This window comes from Syngnathoides biaculeatus, chromosome 6, assembly GCF_019802595.1.
Source record: "Syngnathoides biaculeatus isolate LvHL_M chromosome 6, ASM1980259v1, whole genome shotgun sequence".
NCBI lineage: Eukaryota > Metazoa > Chordata > Actinopteri > Syngnathiformes > Syngnathidae > Syngnathoides > Syngnathoides biaculeatus.
The window spans coordinates 181,532-207,586 of record NC_084645.1 but is presented as its reverse complement, the minus strand read 5'-3'; the positions used below and the strand labels follow the sequence as shown (position 1 = coordinate 207,586).

General features: G+C 42.3%; 1 protein-coding gene across 2 annotated transcripts in view; it reads right to left on the bottom strand.

Moving 5' to 3' along the window:
• Positions 1 to 248: 248 nt before the first annotated feature.
• il34 (interleukin 34) overlaps positions 249 to 26,055 on the bottom strand; it is a 43,307-nt gene continuing 17,500 nt past the window's right edge. For both annotated transcript variants that reach the window (XM_061823669.1, XM_061823670.1), the window contains 6 exons: positions 19,488 to 19,591; positions 17,165 to 17,242; positions 16,995 to 17,072; positions 11,372 to 11,479; positions 9,694 to 9,874; positions 249 to 3,395 (listed from right to left, as the gene is read on the bottom strand). In XM_061823669.1, the coding sequence (XP_061679653.1) occupies positions 3,337 to 3,395; positions 9,694 to 9,874; positions 11,372 to 11,479; positions 16,995 to 17,072; positions 17,165 to 17,242; positions 19,488 to 19,591 (608 nt within the window). In that variant the 3' untranslated portion in view covers positions 249 to 3,336. The remainder of the gene's footprint in view (positions 3,396 to 9,693; positions 9,875 to 11,371; positions 11,480 to 16,994; positions 17,073 to 17,164; positions 17,243 to 19,487; positions 19,592 to 26,055) is intronic.

Here is a 26,055-nt window from a genome sequence, read left to right as displayed (position 1 = left end):
CGTCAGCATTCAGCACCAATTATAAATACTGTAGGTATCTGATTGGGATAAATAGATATTGTTTGTAGGTCATCAAATTGACGTTAAAAGCACAGTGCTAAATACTATAGAAATATTTGTGTAGCTATAAGAAAATGAGAACTTTGACAATACTCAAAAGTGAACAGAGCAATGTTTTATTATGGACTGAAATATTAAAATAATGATATCACGTCAGACCAAGAGAGCTATTTTGATAAAATTGCAATTTTTTATTATACTTTCATAAAAGGTCACATACAGTAAGTAGCCATATACATTTTCAAAAATAAATATATTCGGTATCCTGTGTATAAAAAAAAATGATCTTATGTTCAAACCAGACAACAACAATTGATGCATTTGCACTCATCTTTCTGTTGTCCTTCGTCACTGTCCGGTTGCACATCGGACTTCATGTTTTGGGGGATACATTTTAAAATGTTCATGCTGTTACAAACATGCATCATTACATTTGCTTCCTAGTGTGAGCAAAAATAAACGCATTCACAGCAATCGCACACAATTCAGCCATTACTATATTTTATCATGGTCATCATCACATTTCAGAATATTGAACCCCATAAAATGTGGAAAGCAGAATTGGTTTCAGATCCGAAATATGATCCACGACCATCACGCCATGTCAATGTAAAAATTGACACGTTGTGTCAGAAAAGCTCCAGGACTGGTGTCACAAAAGATATACTTCAAATGATAGCAACAAGTTTGGCCCTTGGAAGTGACACCCCCGGATTCTCATACACTTGCACCCTTCTCTACTGCATCTTTATGCATTCATGGAAGGTTTCTGCGTGGATCCTCTGCAGCTCTCCCATCTTGATGTCCTTCACATCTTTAAAATGGCTACCGTTGCGACCAGCTGCTTGAAAATGTGGGGTGTGATGGATCACATGGAGGCAGGTCAGGTGAGTGGCAAGTTTCTCCAGCATGGTGTTGTTTCTTGAACACAAATTGTTGTAAGCAATATGTCTTCCTCCCACAGCTCTTATCTTTTCTGGTGCACGGAAAGTAGTAAATGCCACGGTATTTTTTTATAAACACTGACCCCCCCATTGAACAAAAAAACTCAGTTTGGGTTTGAAATATTATCTTTTGTGACACCCTGCCAAGAGTACTTTTCTGGCACACCTCTGATTTTAAAGCTTCGACGTACATTAAATAGCTAAGTAGGTTGGGAATGCTAACGGGAAATAAGAACGCCTTCACAAATAAATACTGTATTTGTCTTTGTGACACGCATGATAAAAGTACCTGAGGTTTATACACCCTTATCTAATTTCACATTGCACTTTAAATGCTTTTTCTGCTGTGTCCCAATTCTGAATATTTTAAAAACTTTGACCCCCCACCACCACCACCACAACAAATCATGGAGAACTTGTTATATGCACTGAAGCAGAGTATTGTATTTTACAGTGCTTGTTGTTCCAATCAACTATTGTTACACCAACTTCAAACATTTCTATGAAACGATAGAAAAATGGGAGGAAAACAACTGACTTAACCAGCAAGTCAGCATTTAAACGAGTGAATACCCCGCATCAAGATAAAAGATCCTGAAACTGACAATCAAACACATGTCGTGTTTTTTTTCTATAAAGGTGTAAAACATCAACATACTGTGACCTTTGATGCAAATATGCAAACAGATTATGAAATAAATGCACATATTGATTATCTAGTAATACTACTGTAGCTTGATTACAATGGTGCAGTTACATTGGCTTGGCCCAGTTTAAGACTTACATTATTTGACTCACCTGCAACCCTTGTGAGGATAAGCGGTATAGATAATAAATTGATGGGTGGGGGGTGCTTGTGCTCCTAAGTACTTACCATTTGAACATTTACATTGAAAAAAAATTGAAATATAATTTGCACTGTCAGGACAAACTTACTGCACTTGAGTACAATACAATATGCACATGTTCCAAAATATGAATATACACAGTGCTTAACATCTTTATCAGATCACTTCCACTCCCAATGTCAAGTTTACACCACAGCTGTCCTAAATGAACAACATTGGTGGTGATGTCGATCCACATGTAGGAGCTTTATAAACAAAAGGGAGGGACAGAAAATGAATGGATGGTATTTGTAATGTTGAATTAACATGACAAAAATACGATCATAATTTCAACAAAAAAAAAATGGTAACGTTACGACAATACAGCTGTAATGTTACAGGAAAGAGGGTGGAAAGGTGTACAACTGGTTACCACATCTATCTCGCAGTTATGAGTTCCAGGGTTCAAATCCCGGCCTCGCCTGCGTGGAGTTTGCAAATACTCAACATATTAAGTGAGACACGGATGGATAGATTATCTTCTTATGTTTAGGATATTTTTCACCAGGATTCAGTTTTCAACAAACTGTAATATGGTCTGTATGTGGTGCGTTTACTACACTTTTGGCATATTAATTCATTTAAAGAGGTTCCTAAAAAGCACTTATCTTACCTGTGCACATTGATAAATGTGACATACAGTATATAAACAGTATAAAAAAATACAAAATTGGTTTGAACACTAGCAATAAATTCATGTAGAATCTGTGTTGTTATGCCATTTTTGCACTTTTATCAGTCAAGCTTCTTCTTAAGCAAAGCAAGTCCCCAAGTCATCCGTGCCCAAGTCTCTTCATGCACAGCAAATGTTCAAAGTGAAATAGTCCATGGATAACAAATAGGTATAGTATAATAAAAGCATAACGTCTATCCTAATATGCTTTTGTTGACAGCAGAATGGCGGGAGAAAAAAGTAGCAGCCTGTCTTTGGCGTTGATGTTCACAGACTTGCGGCCACTGAAGGTGGCCTTGCTAAGCAGAGTATCCTTGTGTGGTGGTACAGTGGTTGAAACAAAGTGACTTATTTGTTTTCTTATATTATCATCAACCCAATGTGAGGCACATTTTCATCACGATATCTGATGTGATGAGAACATAGCGATCTTTTTAAGGCAGACAGCTGGTGAAGGCAATGTCCTCCGGAGGTCAAGTTAACCTTTCGCTGCGGATGAGGCAAGTTGCAGCGCATCTTCCATCCCCCCAAAAAAGACCCCATCTTAGCAAATAATTTATGTCACATAATAGCATTTAGTTTGCTACATATCAAAATGAGCAAATCTCTTTATCTGAGGAGATATTCGGGCCAATTTATAGATAACATATCATCCAGACAGCCTTTGGGTGAAGACGTGGGTTTTCCTTCTCGCTCCTTCAAGGTCAAGGTTAAATCACATATGTATCGGGCACGAAAAGGGATGACCTCACCCTCCTCTCCTCTCCTCCTCTCAGCTGTTTGCCCTTAAGGCTTTCTTCCTGCCTTTCTGACAATGGGAGGTTTCCAAGTCTGAAAAACAAAAGACAAGAGTGATCAAAACAAGTTCATATTTTTGTATAGATTTTGCTTTTGGGGGCGCTTTATTGTATTATGTAATCCCTTCATACCTTAGAGTACCAGTGATCACAAAAAAGAATAATTACATCTTGCAATGGCGCCTGCCTCCCACCCAAAGTCAGATGGGATTTGCTACAACACTCCTGTGACCCTAACAAGTATGAGTATTATAATTTAAAAAAAAAAAAAACAATTCAGTGGCTGAAAATTAAATCTCCAAATGGACAGCCAAAAATGAAGCAAATTCCTGCACACTGGATAGCGCAGGTGAAATTTCCTAGATTCCTGTTGTTGCATGGGTGTCAAACTCGTTTTTTTCCCCACAGAGGAGCATTGTGACTGTGAAACCATAAACATTTTTAATTGCCTCATAATATTCTTACATCCAATATACATAGCTAACTGATGGATAAATTAAATGAAAAGTCAAGCATATTAGTTTGTTAAACTATTATTCCAGGTAATAAAATAAGCGGCTTGGAAAATGGATGGATAAATGTTATTTCACCCAGGATTTCACTTGTTCAGATTCAAAAAGAGATTTAATTTGTGTTAGAATTATAAAAGTGCCCCAAGCTGGACTCCAAGTTTGAGCATTCCTATTGTAAATAGTCAAACGCTCATGGCAAGAAAATAAGCAATGTGAGGTTTTATGAGGAAAATCTTTCACAAATCGTGTCAATAATTTATAGAGAGCTAAATAAATGAACAAACCCACTCTTTGTCGCACAAACATGCATTCAGCAATCGTCTCAGCATTTCTACTGCACACAATTTCACATGATAATCACATTCACAACACTTGACACTCACACTTATCTGCTGTGCAATGTGTTGATTAAAAAAAAAAAAAAAACATAACATCTCTATGTTACCGGTTTGCGAGCTAACATAGTGGTTTTCAAACTGGAGGGGGGTGGCATTATGGCGTCATGATGGGGAAAAAGTAATCTCCCAATAGGGGGGAGTTCCCCAAAAACTGTAAAGACCACTGTGCTAAGCTAAGATAGCAAGTTCGAAAAGCTTAAACGTGCTGAGTCGCACCCACCCTTCTCATCTGTCATCCACTAGACAGACTACCATCTTAAACATCAAGAAATGTGCTTAAAGCCCAAGTGTCATCCCTATAAACATTCTAAAATAGATATTGAAATGAAAATAAATATAACATTATTCACTTCAATGTCTATACAAAAAATAAATATGAGCAGAGAGCAGGTCATCCATGCGCAAAGTTGGGGAAGTGTCATTCGACATCCAAGTGGTCACCATATTGGCTGCATCTACTGCCTGTGACATCACCCCGGACATTCGCCATTGAAAACATGTTGTGGCCCCTACTATAGGACGCGCCCCTTCAAACATGAAAGCTCTTTTCGAACAAGAGAACATCTCACAATCGAGTGAAGTGTCCGGGGCAATATTACCCTATAGTTTTGAGCCATATTTAGATGATTTGCAGATTACGTCGAACAACAGACCGCAAAACATTATGTATGAGCCAGCCCGGCCCAAACCGTGCTCGTCCGCAAGGCACGACGCGGAAGCCTACGCCGGCGAGCCAAACGCGAAAGCCGTCCGATGCGCACATGGACACATTTAGCTCCTCTGTCATACGTACGCGAATCTTTTGTTACGTTATGAGAGACGGTAACATACGCATCGTTGTATAATGTATGCCGTGCGTAAATACAATGCGTTATTTCACAATAATTTTTATAACAATAATATTATTATCCTAATATATTAATAATGTATTATTAGAATAATTCCTCAATACATTGCCTTGAATAACAAAACAATTTAGGCTAACTTGCCAACCATTGATCAATCCTGTTGGATCGTGGAAATATAAAGTGAAACATCGATATAATGAATGAATTGTTACATCAGTACTTTGTGTCCTACCCCAATTTGTTTTGGTTTGGCCGCCAGTTCGTATTGATGTTTTTTTTCCCAATCTGTTTTTTATGTTACAGTCGTATTTTCGGTCTGATCTGGCCGATCTTAGCAGGCCTGTTCCCAATCTGAGGAGCTGACATAACCCATTTCCGAACTGTGTCTTGTAGCAATAATAATTTTAAAAAACTGAATTGACAAATGTTGTGGGAATCTGTCCCATACAATCATCAGAAGAAATTTCAGATGATTGATTGCAGCGAGGTGATATCCCTATGTCACATCTCTCTGCTACAGGCCGCTTGCTCAATGGCCTAATTGATTTTTGAAATAGGAGGAAAACCAATTCCTCCAGAGAAAAACTAGCTCAAGCACGTCTAAAATGTTTTAGTGTAATGCAAAGCCAATCCGTTGCCTCACCTTAGTTCAAGTGGTTGGCAACCCAAACTTTTGAAAGAGCCCTATTGGACCAAAAAAAAAAAAAACAAATATGTCTGGAGCTGCCTTATAATGAAGGCAACACATGCTGTATGTATCTATATTAGCCTACTATAAAAATGACTAAATTGGCTACATTCATGATTAAATGTTTATTTTCCCTGCAGTTCATTCTGTAGAGAACGACACTGGGTGCCCCACCTGTAGGCACTGAAATCAGGTATTTGGTGTTTATTCCATTGTCATTTAAACACTTCAGCGCAGACTCACACATGTCCTCCTCCCGTGTTTGGGCTTGCAGTGGTATTAATTGGATCATTTCTTCTTGTGGCCCGTTGGAGTTCACATACCTGCCTAAAAGCGCAGTCTGTTCAATATTGACCACATCACACGACTCATCACATGCAATTGAGTATACTTGCCCTGAATTAATGTCCTTGATTTGCTGATCACTGATGTTCTTCACTGTTTTAGCAGAGAGAGGCATGGCTTTGGTTTTCTGTATGATCTCGGTTTTCTTTTGAAGTCTGCAAACAGGTGTTCTGATATGTTGATGAATGACTCCTTCATGTAGTCGCCATCCGTGAATGGTTTTCCACGCTTTATCATCTCCCGGCTTGCAACAAAACTTGCAGCAGTAGTGGAGTTTGGAGATGCAATCCACTTTCTGAACTTTTTCTCTCTTTCCCAACTGGGTACTCGCCTGCAAATGTATCAACCATGCCTTCCCTGGAAATGTCTTTCCACTTGACTCTTTTTGTTATTTGAAAACTTCTCGCTACTAAGTAAACATTCAGACAATCCTTCCGCATTGGCAACGAATGCAAATGATTTGGTCCAAAAAACGTTGAATCCTCTGTTCTCCTCAGTTATTTTTCTCTTTTCCCCCTTGGGATCCAAGGCCCATCACACAGCTGCCAGTTTGTTTACAACAGCCACCTGCCTACATCCCTGCCGATAGAAACGTGTGTCACAGGCTATGACGCAAATCTTCATTGACAAAAATGTTGAAATTTAAAATTTATTCTACACATTCTTACAACACTGGAAAACGTTAAGAATGTTGGTTTTGTGTTTGTCCTCCTACAGAAACCATATTAAAACAAAAAATATATTCCTCTCCCCCATCTTTTTCCATCTTCAAACATTTTTGAAAAGCTCCAGGGAGCCACTAGGGCGGTGCGAAAGAGCCACATGCGGGTCTCGAGCCACGGGTTGCCGACCCCCGCCTTAGTTGAAAGTGAAGCATTTATTTTCTCCGAAAATAACAACAAAAAGAATATACTTCACAGTTCACTGGGATTTAATGTGTTCTAATGGGTGCCAAATCTCTATGCACAATTACATTCGAAAACTTAATGGGAAAAAATGTAAAATCATTCGGGAAAGTCTTTGTTACAGAGGCCATCAGTCGATGAATTGTCATCATAAATTCTCAGTGTTCCCGGTCCAAAAGTAAGCCAATAAAAGACTAAAACGTGGTGCCTGCCTCATTATTATTAATTCCAAGTTTTTAACAGGACTGTTGAGCATAGAATATGACATGAATTAAATGGTATGACGGCTTTTACTAAAGGCCTACAAATTACACGTATTTTTCAGTACACTGCCAAAACATCAGTGGGCTTGTGTTTTTTATCGAGTCTGTGAGTGAGATCAATTGGACGACATGTGTTGACTTTTAGATACAGTCGAGGTTTTTGCCAGTTATTTTGTTAGTTTAATGCAAACAATATTTCAGTTGTGAATAACATGGATTAGCAGTACACTGCTATGGATATAGAGTACAGTAGTTCAAATACACATTTAGTTTAAAACCTCTAATTGTGCATTGTGTTTTTCGTGTCATGAATCTACAGACTTTTTTCCCTTTTTTTTATAAAACCACTGCATCTGCATCCCATCTACTTGTTTTGTATGAGGTCTGACTGAGTAGTCACTAAAAAGGGAATATATGTGATAATATTCCAAATGTATTGTGCATTGTATTGATATCTGGTATCGAATGTATGCTATCAAGCAACACTGAATATTCTTAATAAAAGAACTATTGATGACTGGATTGGTATTTTTACAGCTTCTTTATTTTCTGTTCAGGTTATTTGGCAGAACTGAATCACTGAAGGTGTCGTGGTACACTGGCCTGACTTTGGTGCAGGCAGCGTGGGTTCAGTTTGCACTCGGTGACTGTGTAACTCTGAGTACTCATGGTTGTTGTGTCTTAATGTGCCCTGCATTTGGCTGGCGACCAGTTCAGGCTGCAGTCTGCCTTTTGCCCGAAGCCAGCCTGGATAGGGTCCAGCGCCCCATGATTCTACCCAGGATGAGTGGTGGTGGAAATAGATAGATGGACATTCTTAACTGGAATATTAAAAATTAGTAAACCTACTGTATAATAAAAGTACTCATCCTGACAGCTGAGTTTCCTTCCACGTTCAACTATTCTTCTTTTATTGTTATTGTTGTAGACCTATTTTCGGTTTAGCGCCGTTGAACTGAGCAGCCAAGACAGAATGTAACACTTCTGTTGCTTTGCTTTGCTTTGCTGTCCCTCTTCTAAGATTGGCATCGTCGCACCCTTTGCCGTTACGATTTCCCTGAAACTGCCGAAAACGCGGCTCAACCCGACTGAACTGTCACGCAGTGTTTACGTTCAAAAGGCCATTAAAGCCCATTTTAAAATATCAACACACATTTAGTCGCCCATATCCACTCTCTTAACCGACCTGTATCTTCCTTAACTATTAATCTATCTTTTGATTAATTTTAATAAATGTGATCACGTACAATATATGGTATGTACAGCATTAAAAGTTTATTCAGGCCCTGTTTAGGCCGTCCATATATTTCATGAGGGGGGGGGGGTGAGTTGACAACTCTCTGTTTTTGCTATGGGCTGCTCCAATTGGGTTAGACCATTGCACAGAGCGCAGCAGGCCTTATGTGGTAGCATCGCAAACAAACCACATAAAACAAAGAAAAAGTAAGACCTTAATCAATGTTTAGATCTCTGGTCGGCACTACTGAAAAAAATCCATCCATCCATTTTCTTTGCCGCTTATCCTCACAAGGATCGCGGGTAGTGCTGGAGCCTAGCCCAGTTGTCAAGGGGCAGGAGGCGGGGTACACCCTGAACTGGTTGCCAGGCAATCAATCACAAGGCACATCGAGACAAACAGCCGCACTCACAATCACACTTGGGGGAAATTTTCGAGTGTTCAATTAATGTTGCATGTTTTTTGGGATGTGGAGGGAAACTGGAGTGCCCGGAGGAAACCCAGGCAGGCACAGGGAGGACATACAAACTCCACACAGGTGGGTCAAGGATTGAACCCGGGTCCTGAGAACTGTGAGGCCAACGCTTTCCAGATGAGCCACTGTGCCGCCACTGAAGAAAATCCTTGTACATTTTCACATGGAGTTTTTGTCACTCAGAAATACTAATAATTAGAATCAAAGCTGTGGACAGTGATTAAAATTACACAATTGCTTATTTTTTGTGATGGTAGGATTTTGTGTACAGTATTTTTTCAATACTATGTTACTAACCAAGCCACAGTCAATATAGAGTAGATTAATTAAAGATTGTATGGCACAGACTTCCATGTTCATTTTAAACATTTCAAGGCAAAAATAGGTTGTTGGAGTCTGCTTTAGCATATCTCTTACAGCTCACCGAGCTGAGGTCACCAGTGATAGAAATGAGGGTGATTTCATGTCAGAAAGGTTTGTGTAACTTGAGAGCCACGTTTTTCAATTTAAACAATGGGATGACTTCACTGGCAGAAGAGGGGAAAATGCACATGCACTCAAAATATCATTTACATCTTTTCACCGTGCCTATAAATACGAGAAACACAATTCACATCCAGTTTGAAGTTGTTACTGAAGGACTAAGTCGTTTTATACTCACAGTCCTGCGTTTCTGTGGTGGCAAAGCATTCACTGAAGAGGCAGTGCATGGTGTGACAGAAATTGTCCAGAAGGGATTTTGGGGACGCGAACCTCCAGCTGGACTCTGGCACTCTGTCTGACTTTTCTGTTAAACAATCCCAAATCTCCTGGACTTCGTCTGGAAGCTCCTGCTGGAACACCTGCACACAAACACGGTATTTAGTCCGTTGTGTGCAACATTGTGGTTGGTGCTGAATATCTCATGAGAAACAGATCGTCATGCAAGCTCGTTGCAAGACAAATTAGATCAAAATCATCACCTGCTAATCCAAACTAAATAAAACATACACAAGCCGGTCACTCATGACCAATTAAGTGATTTGCAAGCAACATTATTTTCATCTTATCAAATTAGAGGCGGCATGGTGGCGCAGCTGCAAAGCGTTGGCCTCACTGTTCTGACAACTGGGGTTTAAATCCTGGCCCCGCCTGTGTGGAGTTTATATGTTCTCCAGGCACTCCGGTTTCCTCCCATAGCCCAAAAAGATGCAACAATAATTGGACACTCTAATAAGCCCCTAGGTGTGATTGTGAGTGCAACTGGTGTCTGTCTCCATGTGCCCTGCGATTGGCTGGCAACCAGTTCAGGGTGTACCCCGCCTCCTGCCCGTTGGCATTTGGGATTGGCTCCAGAGTTCCCGCGACCCTCATGAGGATGAGCGGCTCAGAAAATGGATGGATGGGTGGATCAAAATTGAAGTTACAGGTATAATGTATGTAATGTAGGTGTCTGCCCAATGACAAGTTGCAACAGCTTGACTGCTTCTCTACATGGGCAGCTGGGTAGCATGCACAAAAGTGGCATCCAGTAACAACACCAATATTTTGAAAAGATATATTTTGAATATGTAAAACTATATTGATTTGACATGAATGAGGTTGTAGAATGTACCACTTTGAAATAATTGGTCATTGCTAAACCATTAGGTTTATGTATAGATAGATAGAAGTAATACATATCTAACTAGACTAAAGTTATTACCATACATATCAAAAGCATAACCAGTGGGACCTTGAAGTTTTTGGGGCAAACAAAATTGTCGTTCCATTCAAGGTTGATATTATTGAATATCTTTGGGACGTTACCTCAAATAAAAATACATGCTAAGTATCATCATAGAAACAATGGCTTGTGGTCAGATACAGGTCAGATTTTCTGTTTAACTGTAACTTCCCATTCACAACTTTTTGGGTTTCTTGCTTGACAACACATTTTCGTCTCCAGTGTGATCTTAATACCCCCTTAATGGTTTGGGACTTCAGAAGCCCCTGGGCTGAATACGAGTCAAGTATCAGTTTTGAATAGTCTTACTGGAAGATCATCTCAGTCTCATAATCCTGAACAAATCTCCCCAATTACCCCTTTACAAGCTTGCCGACGCTAGAAGCGAATCCTATCATAAAGAAAAAGGCTGATTTTTTATCTTCTGGTAATGGCTGTCCTACAAGAATTATCCCACGGGCCCCATTGCTCTATTCATTCCAAATAGTCAGAAATAGGATCAATGTGACATCCCTGTTCTTCCAAATGTCTTTGGAGCCTTGCGTTCCGAGGCAAACTCAATTATGTGTTAAATTCCATCTATCAAGTAGCAACTTAACACAGACTTGCTAAAGAAGCCTGAACTCTGCCTTACCTCAGGAGGATGGGATTGCACGAAGACCCCCTCGGCGTCTTGGAGACGTTTCTCCAACTCTGTGGTGTAGGGACGCGAAGGATGTCTCTCTGGCATCACTCGGATTATCTGGGGATTGAATTTGGATTCATGACACTACTTTTATACATGCAAAAAGTAATTCAATACATCCGAGTCATTATTCAACTTTCAGGCATGTATCTGGCCTACCCACGCACACACAATTTGTTTGTTTGTGTGTGAGGAAGTTGTTGCCACCAACATGGATGGCCTGATAGATGGATACATTATTTAGATAGTTTGCAATTACATGAGATTCTACAAGGATGTTATACATCATAGAACGCATTAGAGTAACATTGTAACATTCAGACTTTTATCACTTCAGAAATTTTTTTCTTGCAATTTTTTTCTTTTTTTCTTCTTTGTAATGTTGCTTTTGTAATGTGGCTGAAATACATTCACAAAAAAACAAAAACAATCTATTTGTGGCCCAACACTTTAGTACACTAGGCTACTCTGTAGTTTCTAAATCTACGACTTGGTTGGAATTTATCCATCCATCTATTTTCTGAGCCGCTTATCCTCACGAGGTTCACGGGGAACCTATCAAAGCTGTCTTCAGGCAGGAGGCAGGGTACACCCTGAACCAGATGCCAGCCAATCGCCGGGCACATCAAGACAAACTGCCGCACTCACAATCACACCTTGGGGCAATTTAGAGTGTCCAATAAACGCATGTTTTTGGGATGTGGGAGGAAACCGGATTGCCCGGAGAAAACACGTGCAGGCACGGAGAGAACATGGAAATTGCACACAGGGGGGCTGGGATCGAACCCGGGTCCTCAGACCTGTGAGGCCAACACTTTAGCCAGTTGCTCCACTGTTCTGCCAATGTTTAAGATCATAAGACCAATTTAAATATTAGACAAAGACAGCCCAAGTAAACCCAAAATGGAACTTTTAAATGGCTATTTCGTTTATTAGGGGAAAAACTATTCATAGCCCACTAAATTTAATAACTGGGTGTTGTCATGATCCTGCCGCTCCAGCACGAGCTGTGCGGGTGTCTGCGCAAGTGCGGCTCTCACGGTCCAGGTCCGGCAAGGATTGGCGAACCAGCCGAGCTACGCTGACGTCACAACTGCGACGGACTCGCTGCTGACGCAGGTTCACGTGGCAGTTGGAACTGACCCGCTCCGAGACACGCCCACGTGTCAGTTTCGACTGACTCCCTGCCTACTCTCGTTCACGTTGCCGTGGAAACCGACCCACCACCTCGCCAAGTGCACGTCGCAGTGGAAACTGACCCGCCTCCTCGCCTTTCCCACGTCGAGGTTTTGGCTGTTCCGAGCAGAGTTCACGCGGCAGTTGGAACTGACCCGCTCCCGAGACACGCCCACATGTCAGTTTCGACTGACTTTCTGCCGACTCTCGTTCACGTTGCCTTGGAAACGGATTCGCCACCGCGCCACGCCCACGTTGGTGTTTCAACGGATGCACTGCAAGCTCACGTGGCAGTGGGGACCGACCCGATGCCGCCTCACGTTGCTGTCCAGGAGGCCGCTTCTCGTCCGTGCTCTGGAGTACCAGTGGCGACCGGCCCGCGGACCCTCCAGACTCCTGCTTCGTCGGCGACCGGCTCGCGGTCGCTCCCCGTTCCTGCTGTCGGCGACGGGCACGCCCATACGTTCCCGTCCAGGAGGTGGCGACGGTGACACTGATGCTGCCTTCTCACGTTCCTATACAGGAGGCGCCGACGGTTCCCCAGCCGCCTCACTTTCCCGCCCAGGAGGAGGTGGAGTTGGTGATGCTGCCTCTGCCTTCTCACATTCCTGTCCAGGAGGTGGCGACAGTTCCCCAGCCACCTCACGCTCCCGTCCAGGAGGAGGTGGAGTTGGTGATGCTGCCTCCGCCTTATCACGTTACTGTCCAGGAGGTGGCGAGGGTGTCGCCGCCTTCTCATGTTGCTGTCCAGGAGGAGCTGGGGAGTTCTGTGGAGCCACCCTGGAGCTGGAGAGACTTCGGGATGGTGGTCATGGCTCTGGTCCTTCTCTCCATCATCCTATTCGCTCCAGATGGCTCCCAGCCGCTTCATGACCTGGCCTCGTTGGTGACCAATCCACGGCTGCCTACTGACCAAGCCTTGGTGGCGACCAATCCCTGCTCGTCTTGCAACCACGGCGTGGGAGGTTCTCGTCCGGAGCAGTGGCCTTCCTCGTTCTGGTTCCTGCTTCGCCGTTTGGTTCCTCACAGAGGTCGTCCGCCCGAATTGCCCCTTGGGGACCCTGGTGCTTGGCGTCCGGGTCGTCCTCCTGACCTGTCCACCCAGACGCCTCGCGTTTGGTGGCCTGGATGGCCACCAGACTGGGGTTCGGGGGGGCGTGCCCTCCTCCGGACACCCCTTCCGCCCACCCCTGCCTGTGTTAATTATTGTCTGTTTCTTCGTTAAGGCACGTCTGGGAGCTGTGCCTTTGGGGGGGGGGGGGGGTACTGTCATGATCCTGCCGCTCCAGCACGAGCTGTGCGGGTGCCTGCGCAGGTGCGCTGATTGGGAGGTCCACACCTGCGCCTCATGCAGCCTGATTATGCTGTGGATTTATATGACCGCGATGACAACTGGCCGGGGCCAGTTCGTTTGAGCTTCATGTCCCGTTCGTGTGCTCCGGTATCCCTGATCGAACATGGTGTACCGACCTTCGCCCGTTCTCCGACCACCCTTGTAAGCCTGACTCCTTTGATACTTCTGCCTGCGTTGATTGTTCCCCTGTGTACCGACTCCTGCCTGTCCGCTCACCTGCTCTCTTCGCCCGACGTCCCAACTACCGCTGCTGCACCGGACTGCCTGCTCGATCCCCGACCTCGGCATATAATAAACGTGTCTCCTTGAACTACCTTGCATCTTCCGAGTCCTGCATTTGGGTCCTACTCTCGTTCCGATGGGACGTGACAGGTGTGCCAACCTAAGCAGTAACAACTTTAATCGAGCATTTTCTATAACTAACAATGAATTTTTCACATCTGTGTGCAAAATTGTTTAAACTCAGCAACAATGGAGGCTTTTCGAGCGTGAACGACTTTAAGATCTTGCCACAGCATTTGAATCAAATTTGAGTTGAGTTTGATTAGGCAACTCCAAACCTAACTTTTCTTTTCTTTTCTCCTCCAGGCCATTCAAAAGAACCCCAGCTTGACTTTCCATCAAGTCTTTCCAAGCCTCCTATTATATCTGGGCTCTCAAACTCATTTTAGTTCACGGGCCACATTTACCCCATGTAGAACAAAAAAGGGCCGTAATATTTGTTTTAAAAATCCATATGTAACAACTGTTAAAATGCTCCCCGTTGTTTTGGTGTAAATAGTTACTAATTTATTATTAATTATTATAAGTAGTTTCATAAAATATTCACATTCATCACTTATCAGTTTGTTACCAATTTTGTTCAGATGATCAGTCAGATGAACAGTTTGAAATCTTTAACCAAAAATTCTTTGAACAGCATTATGAATCAGCGACCATATTATGCATACTTTGTAAATATATACATAAACATTTAAGTTATAGCAGTGCGTAGGAAAAAAAAAAAAAGTTTTAACAAAGCAATCTCTTTTGAAGTGAAGTTTTTGACTGAAATATTGCAATAAATATTGTGTTGGAACATTTCTATAGGAAGTATTTATTTATTTTTTTGTGCATACACAACATGGCACATCATTTATGTCCGTGTGCCCCTGAAATGTGGCATTGTTTGACCTTGTCAAGTGCATCAGTCATTAAGTGTTGTCAGTGCACCCTCCAGTGGACAAAATTAACAACAAAAGTTACTTATATTAAAAATAGCAGTGAATGTGTTCTTCATCACCACGGAGCAGATTGGACCCCCTCGACAGGCCGGTGCTGGCCCGCAAGCCATATGTTTGACAACTTTGTATTTTACCGATACTTCAATTTTTCTTAATCATTCAAATTTGAAAGGGTTGTTCACAAGACTATACTCTGTGCTTTTTCAAATTTTATTATTTATTTTTCATTTGCAGGATCTTCAAAACTGCAGATCAGCTGGCATTAAAAAAAGTTGCATTGTCACAGTGTTGGGAAATGTGTTATATCCTTTTCTATTGGTAAGCTTAGCCATTGTACAAATATGAGGTGAAGACATAGAGTAGCTTAAATTCTTCATGTCAAGGTTTTAGATTTATGTATGTACATATATATATATATATATATATATATATATATATATATATATAGTCAGGTGCCATGCTGGCAAGCCGTGCTATGAATTTTGGCTCTGTGTTAGAACAGGAGCGATCATTTAAATTTAAATACGCCTTTCAGAGCACACAAGGACACTGCACGGTCAAATCGTAAAAATCAAGGTAAACTATGAAAGAACGCATCATCAAGGTCTTTCACATGGATGATTCTGTGTTCTTTAATTGGGTGAATATCACTTTCTGAACAGATGTGGTTCTGGTTTAGGTCAGATGTTAATGAGTTTCAGAGAAGGGGAACGGAGGGACTCCATGCTCTGCTCCCCATAGTGATGGCAATCTGAATAAAGTTTGACAGATATGGTAGGATAGGGGATGGATGGCACTCAAAATGAGCGGGAGGATTTTGTTATGTAGCTATTCTGAATTTAACTGCAAGCCAGTGGAGGTTTTGTCAATACATGTGGGGTAGAGGTCCCTGCAAAGATCCAAGTAGCTGAATCGTGGCCCAGTTGAAGTGTATGGAGCGATTTGTGAGGGAGACGCAAAAAGAAGGGAATTCAATTAATGAACAGGAAATGACCCGGCTAAGAACAAGAATAGCAGTGGATTATTATTGCAGTGATGGAAGTATGCGGACCATGTGATGGTATTTATTTGCGCTTGAAATGAAAGGATGCTATTCAAGACGCCAACCAGACTCTTAACCTGCGTAGAGAGAAAAAGGCTTGAATTGTCAACGGCAATGGTTATCGGATCTGCTGTTAACCTACGACCTCTCCAGAAGTCCCAAGTCTTCAGACAGAGGCCTTGTGCTAATTCCTGAAATTGGGGGAGGAAAAAAAAAAAACACATGGCGGAACAGCATTTCATCGTTGCAGTCCTTGGGTGTGTAACAGACTGTCTAAAGACCCGAGAGCAGCTGAGAGTCAGGTTGTTTTTAAAGGTGAACTTGAGACATCTTTTTACTTGTTTTAGTATACATTCTACCCATGGAAGAAATTGAAGGGTGACTACGAGAAGTTATGTCTTCTATGCTGCACAATAGCGTTTGCGTGTGCTACAGAAATAAAGCTTTGATCGCTTTATTGATGATACTAACACTGGGGGAAAAGTATCTGAATACCAACAGTCTTTTCTGCTTAAAAGGCACGTCAAATTATTTCCTTTGCAAAGGCCTACTTAAGTGAAAAGCACCGCAAAAAGCCCCCAAAAAACACCTCCTGTCTAAAACGAGGTCAAGCGTGGTGGACACTGGTGTCGGCTCACGTACATCACATATGAGGACTGCCCACCTTCCAGGTTTGGGAACTTCCAGATAGGTCACGCTTTATTTTTTAACCTTTCGCAACCACACGCAGGTGGCGGTCAAGCTATCAACGTGACAGCGAGCTACACGAGCACTTACCCTTTTTAACACGCCGTGGTTAACGAGGAACCACATCCTCTGGAGGTGGATCTCTTCTAGGTTGTCCACATTTAACTTCTAAAAGAAGAGGAAGAAGATGAGTGCGTTGTTCAACACAGAAAAAAAAACAGAATGCGACGTTCACTCAAGCGACATATTCAAGCACTTGCCATTCTGCTGATGTTTGATAGTTTAAAAACTTCCTCGCGATGAACCCGAATGGTGTAGTTGACGGGGAAGTTGTGCTTCTGCAACACATAAAGAAGACAAAGACCGTTATTTATACAAACGATGACATGTTTTTAGGAAACTATGTAATTAAAGCTAACATGATTATTGTAAATCCTTGGGTTTATTATGTTCAATATTACATGCTTAACATTTTATGGAATGATTCCTCCCTTGTGTTTGTGTAATTACTATCTGCATGGAAATCCAACTTTAGGGTTAAAATAGTATTTAAAGGTTTTATCCAGCTGAAGGCAACACAGGTTTTGAAACAGCCAAGTAACAACAGATATTCTTTTCCTTTCGGCTTGTCCCGTGTCATCTTTTTCCATCTAAGCCTATCTCGTCCATCTTCTTGTCTAACACCCACTGTCCTCATGTCTTCCCTCACAACATCCATCAACCTTTTCTTTGGTCTTCCTCTCGCTCGTTTGCCTGGCAGCTCCATCCTCATCACTCTTCTCTAAATATACTCACTATCTGACCTCTAGACATGTCCAAACCATCATAGTTTGCTATCTTGAACCTTGTCTCCAAAACATCCAACTTTGGCTGTCCCTCTAATGAGCTCGTTTCTAATCCTATCCCATCTGTTCACACCAAGTGAGAACCTCGACATCTTCATTTCTGGTACCTCAAGTTCTGCTTCCTGTTGTTTCTTCAGTGCCACTGTCTCTAATCCATACATCATGGGCGGGCTCACCAATGTTTTATAAACTTTGCGGAGACTCTTCTGTCGCATAGAACACCAGACACCTTCCACCAACTGTTACACCCCGCTTGGACCCATTTCTTCATTTTTTTACCACACTCTCCATTGCTCTGTATTGTTGACCCCAAGTATTTGAAGTTGTCCACCCGTGGTATCTCTTTTCCTTGTAGCCTCACAATTCCCCCTCTTCCCTTCTCATTCACGCACATATATTCTGTTTTACTTTGGCTAATCTTCATTCCTCTTTTTTCCAGTGCGTGCCTCGATCTTTCTAATTGTTCCACCGCCTGTTCCCTGCTTTCACTGCAGATCACAATATCATCTGCGAACATCATGGTCCAAGGGGAATCCAGTCTAACCTCATCTGTCAGCCTATCCATTACTACCGCAAACAGGAAGGGGCTCAGAGGTGATCCCTGATGCAATCCCACCATCATCTTAAATTCTTCTGTTACGCCTACGGCACACCTCACCGCTGTTCTGCTGCCCTCAACCATGTCCTGTACTATTCTAATATATTTCTCCACCACACCAGACTTACGCATGCAGTTCCACAGTTCCTCTCTTGGTACTCTGTCACAGGCTTTCTCCAGATCCAAGTAGACACAATGTAGCTCCTTCTGACCTCCTCTTTATTTTTCAATAGCATCCTCAAGGCAAGTAACAACAGATATCATGGGATATCAATCACGGGACTCCTAGAGGCAACACAGTGACCCAATGGTTTGAGCGTCAGCCTCGCAGTGCTGAGGACCGGGGTTACAACTGTGTTACACATATTTTCCACAAATTGAAGTGAAAGATGTTACTTTCTTCATAAACTGTGGCTGGTCTGAATTAATGGCTTCATGCTGTGCTGGGCCCCTGAATCTTTGGTATTTCCTGTAATCTGCATATCATTTATGGACCTTCAAGCATTAAATGGTGATCTCGTGAAGTGAGTCTCGCGGAGTGTGGGGTCTAAGTGACTGCCATTAATGCAGAATTAAAGATGACTTTAGTTATGTAGGGACAGGATTTCATTGCCATCTGTTCATTAATTGAGTCACTCAAAAACAGACATATTCATAAATACTTGTATGTAGATATGGCAGTTTATGGCCGTAGGCTAGTTTCCATCTGTATTCTCTTACCACGTTGATTTAACATTTGGAGTACAAACAGCGGTAGACTGGTTACTTCACAAGGGCTGCCCCTGTGGTCTTCCATTTCTGACTGTGGAGACATAGTCCAAACCTTCCAGCTTTCATTTTAAACCCTTCTCCTATTCTATAAGAGTGAACTATCTTCATTTTTAAGTCAGTGGAGAGTTGTTTAGAGGCCCAGATGTTGCTACCTAAGCCACCCTCAGCCACCAAGTGCTTGTGTTAAGACGACGTTCCATGATTGGTTCCACCGGTCTTTTATACAAACGCACTCGTGCGCTAAACAAAGCATTTTTATGCTGCAGTCTGTCAGCTATAAATCCCTCCAGCTCTTGAAATGAATGTGAACAAAAGGGTGCCCAAAGTTTTCCACATCCCGTTTGATTTATTTCTTCATGATTCTCTTACCATGTATCGTCGCCTGTTGCTCAGCTTGTCATTGAGTGTCCTCAAAGGAGTACACATGCTTGGTGGTGTTGGTGCGATCAGAACCGGCATGAGCAGAAATAGGCCTGTGAGGACAAAATGAACACATACAGCTGTGAACAGGGGCACACAATCCTTGTCAAAATGTCAAGAAATAGACACAAATGATTGCAAATGGCCAATTAAAGGAGCCATATTTTGCTTTTAAAATCTTTCATCTCCATTTGTGACGTTTGGGAGATAGTTTGGGTTGGAAATGCCCAAAATGTCCTTTTTCAAGCTATTCTTGTTGTTCTTTTCCAACCGGTATTTGAGACAACTGCATTTCTCATGATTATGTAACATGTAAATGAGCTTTGCTATGACTCGACAGCATCCACAATTTTTCATGGGGAAAACACCTTGACTCTGATTGGATGATATCATGGCATCTGAAATAGTGTCTAGAAACTTGGGATGTTGCGTCTTTTGATGGTGCGTCGCCACTTAAGTCCCTCACAAGTATTTGATCATGTGGTTATTTAACCTAAGTTCTGGGGGTGGGGAGGTGTTTTGAGGTTAGGCTTGTCATCAATCCCATTCATTTGAATTCCACCTACTGAGATGAGCAACGCTGATGATCAGGAATGGAAGCTTCGCAAGATTATATAGATCATAGATTGATAATATACTGTAGCTAAGTATTGTTGAAAAATAATATACCATATGTATATTTCATACACTGTGTTTTTATGGCTTAGCAGCGGCTGAGACTCATTCTCTTTAAGATAAGGAAATGCCGTGTTGACATTCAATTGAGTTGAGTGGGTGGGTACAAACCACGAAGTATGGAGGTACTTGAATATTCATTGACAAAACTACATCACAATGAGTTACTGGTGATGTAGTGTTACATTTGCCTGCCCTTCGTAAAGGCACCGTGAGTTCAGTTCCCACTCAGTGACGTCATTGTAAATTTCATTGCGAGTGATTGTCCGTGTTCACACAGAATATTCTGTGTGACTGGCTGGTACCCCGTTCAATGGGTCTTATGGGTCAATTCTTCAAATTCAACCAATCAATTCATCAATTAGTATATCATCCCTATTCATAACCAAACAAAAATACTCTATACAAAAAAACGATGACTTTTCTAGCGGCATGGTGGATCAGCTGGTAAAGCGCTGGCTGGCCTCACAGTTCTGAGGTCAAGGGGTTCATTCCCGGCCCTGCCTGCGTTACTGTATGTGCCTATTCATTGATTCAGTCACAGTATAAAAAAAAGCAAAAAAGTTGAGTTGGTTCACGCTAACTATGGATATATGGTTAATTGAGATTAATTATGAAGCCTCTAATTAATTGGATTTTTTTTAAATCAAGTTCTAGCAGTATTTATTCCCAGTGACAAAGATTCCCATGTTGTCTATGCTGCCAACACACTCTTCGTCTCGGTTCTTAACTCCTTTTGCCTATGTGTGTATAAAACAGGTTTCAATGACAGCAGCGTGATGAGATTTTGAAACACAGCAACAATTACCTAACATTTAGTGGGTCGGGGTGGGGGTCGGGGGGAGAACAGTCAAAACTGATTTACTGAAAATCAATGTAAGATGTCCTTGACAATGTGTTATGTGTCTGTTTTATGGTGTTATGAAACAAAGTCAAGACTTCCTGGTTACATTACAATTTGAAAGCTAAGAATACATAGATTAAAAAAATATATGTCATGTTCGTCACCTTCAAATATAAGACTGGAAATTGTTGTCAATAAATAGCTACAAGTTAAATAATATTCAAAAATCCTGTCCTACATTAAGAAAATTGTGCAACATTTAGATGGTATCCCCTAGTAACCAGTGTTGGGGGAGTAACACATTACATGTAACAAGATGACGCATTTTATCATCCATTATTTTACTGGTAGAAAACTACTCAGTCAAATCACAGTTGTTTTGGGAAATTTTTTTATACTGGATGGAAGACGCCTAACTGTGTGGTGGCCTTGGTTACGTGTTCTCGAGTACTTTCTATGTTTCGTGTTTTTTGTTAAATTTTGGAGACATTACTCAACTCACTTACACAAGAGAAGACTTGCTAAACCTGAGGGAGTCCACCCCGGGCTTTGTGTCACAAATCCGCTCAGTTTTTTTCTCTGAGTTACTCAGTCTGTTGGGGTCTACGACACATGGAAGCGAAGACGACACCACAGAGGGAAGCAAGCTCAAGCGCAGGTTGAGTAGAAGAAATGATTCCGAATTTACCTTGCAAATCTACGCTCCCGACCATCCCCCACCACTAAAAAAAAATGAAAAAAATGCATAAGCTTCATCATTTTGCGAAGCTCAGTAAAGACTTCAGACCTTAAGCCAACCTTTGGTTCACGGAGACGTAGCTTTGTGAATACAGCCCCGATGGAGCCGTAATACTTCTGAGCTTCCACCGGGCAGGCCGTGCCACGGTATTATCAAGGAAGACAAAATGTGGCAGGATATGGTTCGATATCAACCAAAATATGGCGTACCGACGCCACGGGGTGCTACATAGCTCTCATCCGCTAGTAGCCAGCTGACTAAAGAAATTAACATTGCAAAGAGAAATTATGCAGAAAAGACAAATGATGATGTTTTCGGCTAATGACTCGAAATCAGTCTGTCATGGATTACAATCACTAACCAACTTCAAGCGACCATGCCCCCAAGCAGAGAAAAATACAGTACTAGCTGACAACTTGAACACCTTCTACTCTTGAAAAGGAAGCTTTGACAACCCACACCAGCTTCTTGACAGACAGGTCACAGCAGGTGAGGCTGGGGGACGCCACCTCATCCACACGCACCACCGCTCCCATCTCTTTATCACTTTTCTGTCTCTACACAAACAGCTGCACCACAATGGACCCAGATGTCAAACTCCTGAAACTTGGAGACCACACCAGTCATTGGCCTCATCAAAGACGGTGATGAGTCTGACGGGTTTGAATATATACCAGGAGTGGTGGGGCTGGAGCTGTGGTGTGACTGACAAAACCTGGAGCATGATCATGGACTTCAAGAAGCATCCTTGACTACATCTGCCCCTAACTGTGTCGAACTGCCCTCTTTCAACCATTTAGACCAGTGTTTTTCAACCTTTTTTGAGCCACGGCACATTTTTTACATTGGAAAAATTTTGTGGCACACCACTAACCAAAAATGTTACAAAAAGACACTCTGTATAGTATATTTAATTACAATATTATTTCTCAATTTATTTATACTCAGTCAGTGTGAAACCTGAGCCTGTTTAGATGAATACAAAGCCGATATTGTGGCAGGAATAGAAGAAAGACACACACAAAGCTCTTCTTCAACAGCTCTCAGTCTCTCTTTAGACTTTAGCTATGTCTTTAACCGCATCAGGGCCGAGCATCTCGTTGACAATGGCTTTACAGGCAGGTAGTATGAATGTCTCCGCCACAGTGTGCGGCTTTTTTGATTTAGCAACAAGTTCGGCGACTAGGTAACTAGCTTTGAGCGCTTTCTCATTTACCTTTGTGGTTTTTCTCATAAACGTTGCCTCTTTCCCTGTGTTTACACGCAGGCGAACAAAATAGTCTATCGGCTTGTTTTGAAGCGACGGGTGTGTCGTTTGGAGATGGCCTTTAAGCTTGCTTGGCACCATGGCGCTGTTGGATAGCTTCTCGCCACACACCAGGCATAACGGAATAGGTGTCGTCTCATCCCCGGTGAAAGTAAATCCAAACGAAAGATAGCTTTCACTATATTGCCTTGAGCTCACCGTCTTTTCTTTCTTTTTCCCACCACTCATACTAGGGCCTTAATCCGGGTCAGAATCTTGTCCAGGACCCAGACCCAACCCAGAGCTTGCAGTTGTCCTTTTTAAAAACTTCTCCATGACTGTCACCACGGCCTCTCAGGTGCATCACTAATTCTCTTGGAGGAACGAGGCAATCAGCTACGTGTTGCCACACGGACACATGATACATTACTCTGCCAGCCTTTACAGCACAGACACTGGACAATGACATAATATTTGCAGAAAATTATTAATAAATGTTAATTAAAAAAAAGTGATATTGGATAATTTCTCACGGCACACCTGACGATCTCTCATGGAACACTAGTGTGCCGCGGCACAGTGGTTGAAAATCCCTGATTTAGACCATCAAGTTCCTGGGAATTACGGTTGAGGAGGGAGATCAACTTTAACTTCATCCTCAAAAAGCAGAGGATGTGCTTCCTGTGGGTTCTGAGGAAGCATGGCATGCCACAAGGGCTGTTGGGGAAATTCTACACTGCAGTCATCAAATCAGTCGTATGCATCCGTCACAGTCTGGTTTGGTACTATCACAAAAAAATAGATAAACGCCAACTGTAACAGACAATCAAAACTGCTGAAAAAATTGTTAGTACCCTGCAACCCACCAGTGACAACTTCCACGCTGCCAGAACTAAGACAAGAACATGGCAAATTCTCTTGGACTCAGCACATCCTGGTCACCACATCATCCAATCCCTTCCCTCAGGTAGGCACGACTGAACAATGCAAACAAAAACAAGAAGGCATTCCACCAGCTTCTTCCCTCTTGCCATTGACATCTTAAACAGTTAACTTCCAGTTTCCCCTAAATCTATTATCCTGAAATGTATCCCTCAAAGGTTAAATCAACTCTCACTGCAATGTACATTTCTGTGTTGCGCAACACACACAGAACTGGATCCCACATGTGCAAGCATTCAAGGAGAAGATTCAGAGCAAAAAGAGCACCACGTGAGCTGGGGTGGAGGGAACTACAGTCCGCTTTGATCGAGGACACCGCCACAGCCGGCACCAGGCGGACTAGCATCTCACCAATGACTAGTCACTACTTTTACATATTTGTATGTATTGGGACTTGAAACTAAAAGCCAAATTCTTACATGATAAGCTACTGGTGCCCCAGACTTTAAAAAAAAAATAATAATAACACCTCCATGTCCAAGCTTTTTGGCAAGGTTGTCATTAAAGGTCAAGTGTCATGAAATAGATGATTTTTAGTATGTAATTAATAAAAAAAACGGCAGCCAGTATGGACCCATCTGTTTTTTCACCACAAAACATGATTTTGACATACGTGGCTTTTTGTAATTTCCGCCATGAAAATCCTCTGAGGGATTTCTTTTCGAGAAAAAGCAGGAAGTGACGTTAAGGGCAAGAGCGCCCTCCAGTGGACTAGTTTGTTTCTATTAGTTTTACCTGCGGGAAGGTAGCTCATTGTTCCTTTGTGTTAGCCAAAATGCTGGCTCGTTATATTGCTGGATAGTGTTCGAACACTCGGGAGGATGGATTCGCTCTTCATACTTTTCCAAAAGATCCAGGTCGTAGTGAAAAATGGATTGCACAGTTGCAAAGGACGAGAGCTTCGTAGGTCCCAAACAACAGATAGGTGTGTATATAGGTACTAAAAAAAAAAAAAATATTAATCCACTTAATCCTTCTCTCATAACGTAACAAAAGATCTGCGTACGTATGACAGGGGTGCTAAATGTGTCAATGTAAGCGTCGGACGGCTGCTGCTCGGCTCGCGGACAGCGGCGGCTATGAACAACATTGCCGGCAATGGCGCATTCAACCACGTGCGTCGACAACGCTGTAAAGCGGCCCGGCTCGGCGCTGTGATAAGCCACATCGGCGCTGAAAATGAGCCGAGTCGGGCGGGGTGGCTCGTCGTGACGCCGGGCCACGATGGCTCACCTCCGCCGCGGAAGTGGATCGTATGAGGAGGCGGTTTGGCCGTGATCCGCACATCATCTAAATATGGCTCGAAACAATAGGGTAATATTGCCCCGGACACTTCACTCAATTGTGAGATGTTCTCTTCTTCGAAAAGACCTTCCGTGTCAGAAGGGTCATGTTCGTCTCCCACAGTAGGGGCCACAGTGTGTTTTCAATGGCGAATGTCCGGGGTGACGTCACGGGCAGAGTATGCAGCCAATATGGCAACCACTTAGATGTCAAATGACACTTCCGCAACTTTGCGAGTGGATGATGCGCTCTCCGCTCATATTTATTTTTTCGTATAGACATTGAAGTGAATAATGTCGTATGCATTTTTCATTACAATATCTATTTTAGAATGTTTATAGGGATGACAGTTGACCTTTGGCATGAGAGTCTGCAGTAGTGTTGGGTGCGTAAGCTCGTCAATCTGCAAAGGATCCACAAAGCTTTTCTATTCACTTGAGAAAATATTCAAATGTTTTTTTTTATCTGGCCGAAGGAAAACTTTCATCGGTCATCTTGGAGTGTACGGAGGTGTACTGTAACTCACGTCTTTTAGTTCCTGTGAATAGCAACCCAACTGCTGAGCAAAGACCTCCCTGTAACTCAATTGTTTGCATGTGAGTGTCCGCATGATGCTGTAGCTCTAGCAAGGAAAATGCCTGAATGAAGTTCTACACAGACTCTACAGTCCAAGAGCCTGTGATGCTCAATTTCACCGATATTAATCCCAAAGTATAACAAATCAAAAATAGGAAAGACATTTTCACACAAGATTCCTTTTTAAACTACAATTCATGTTTTCTGAACA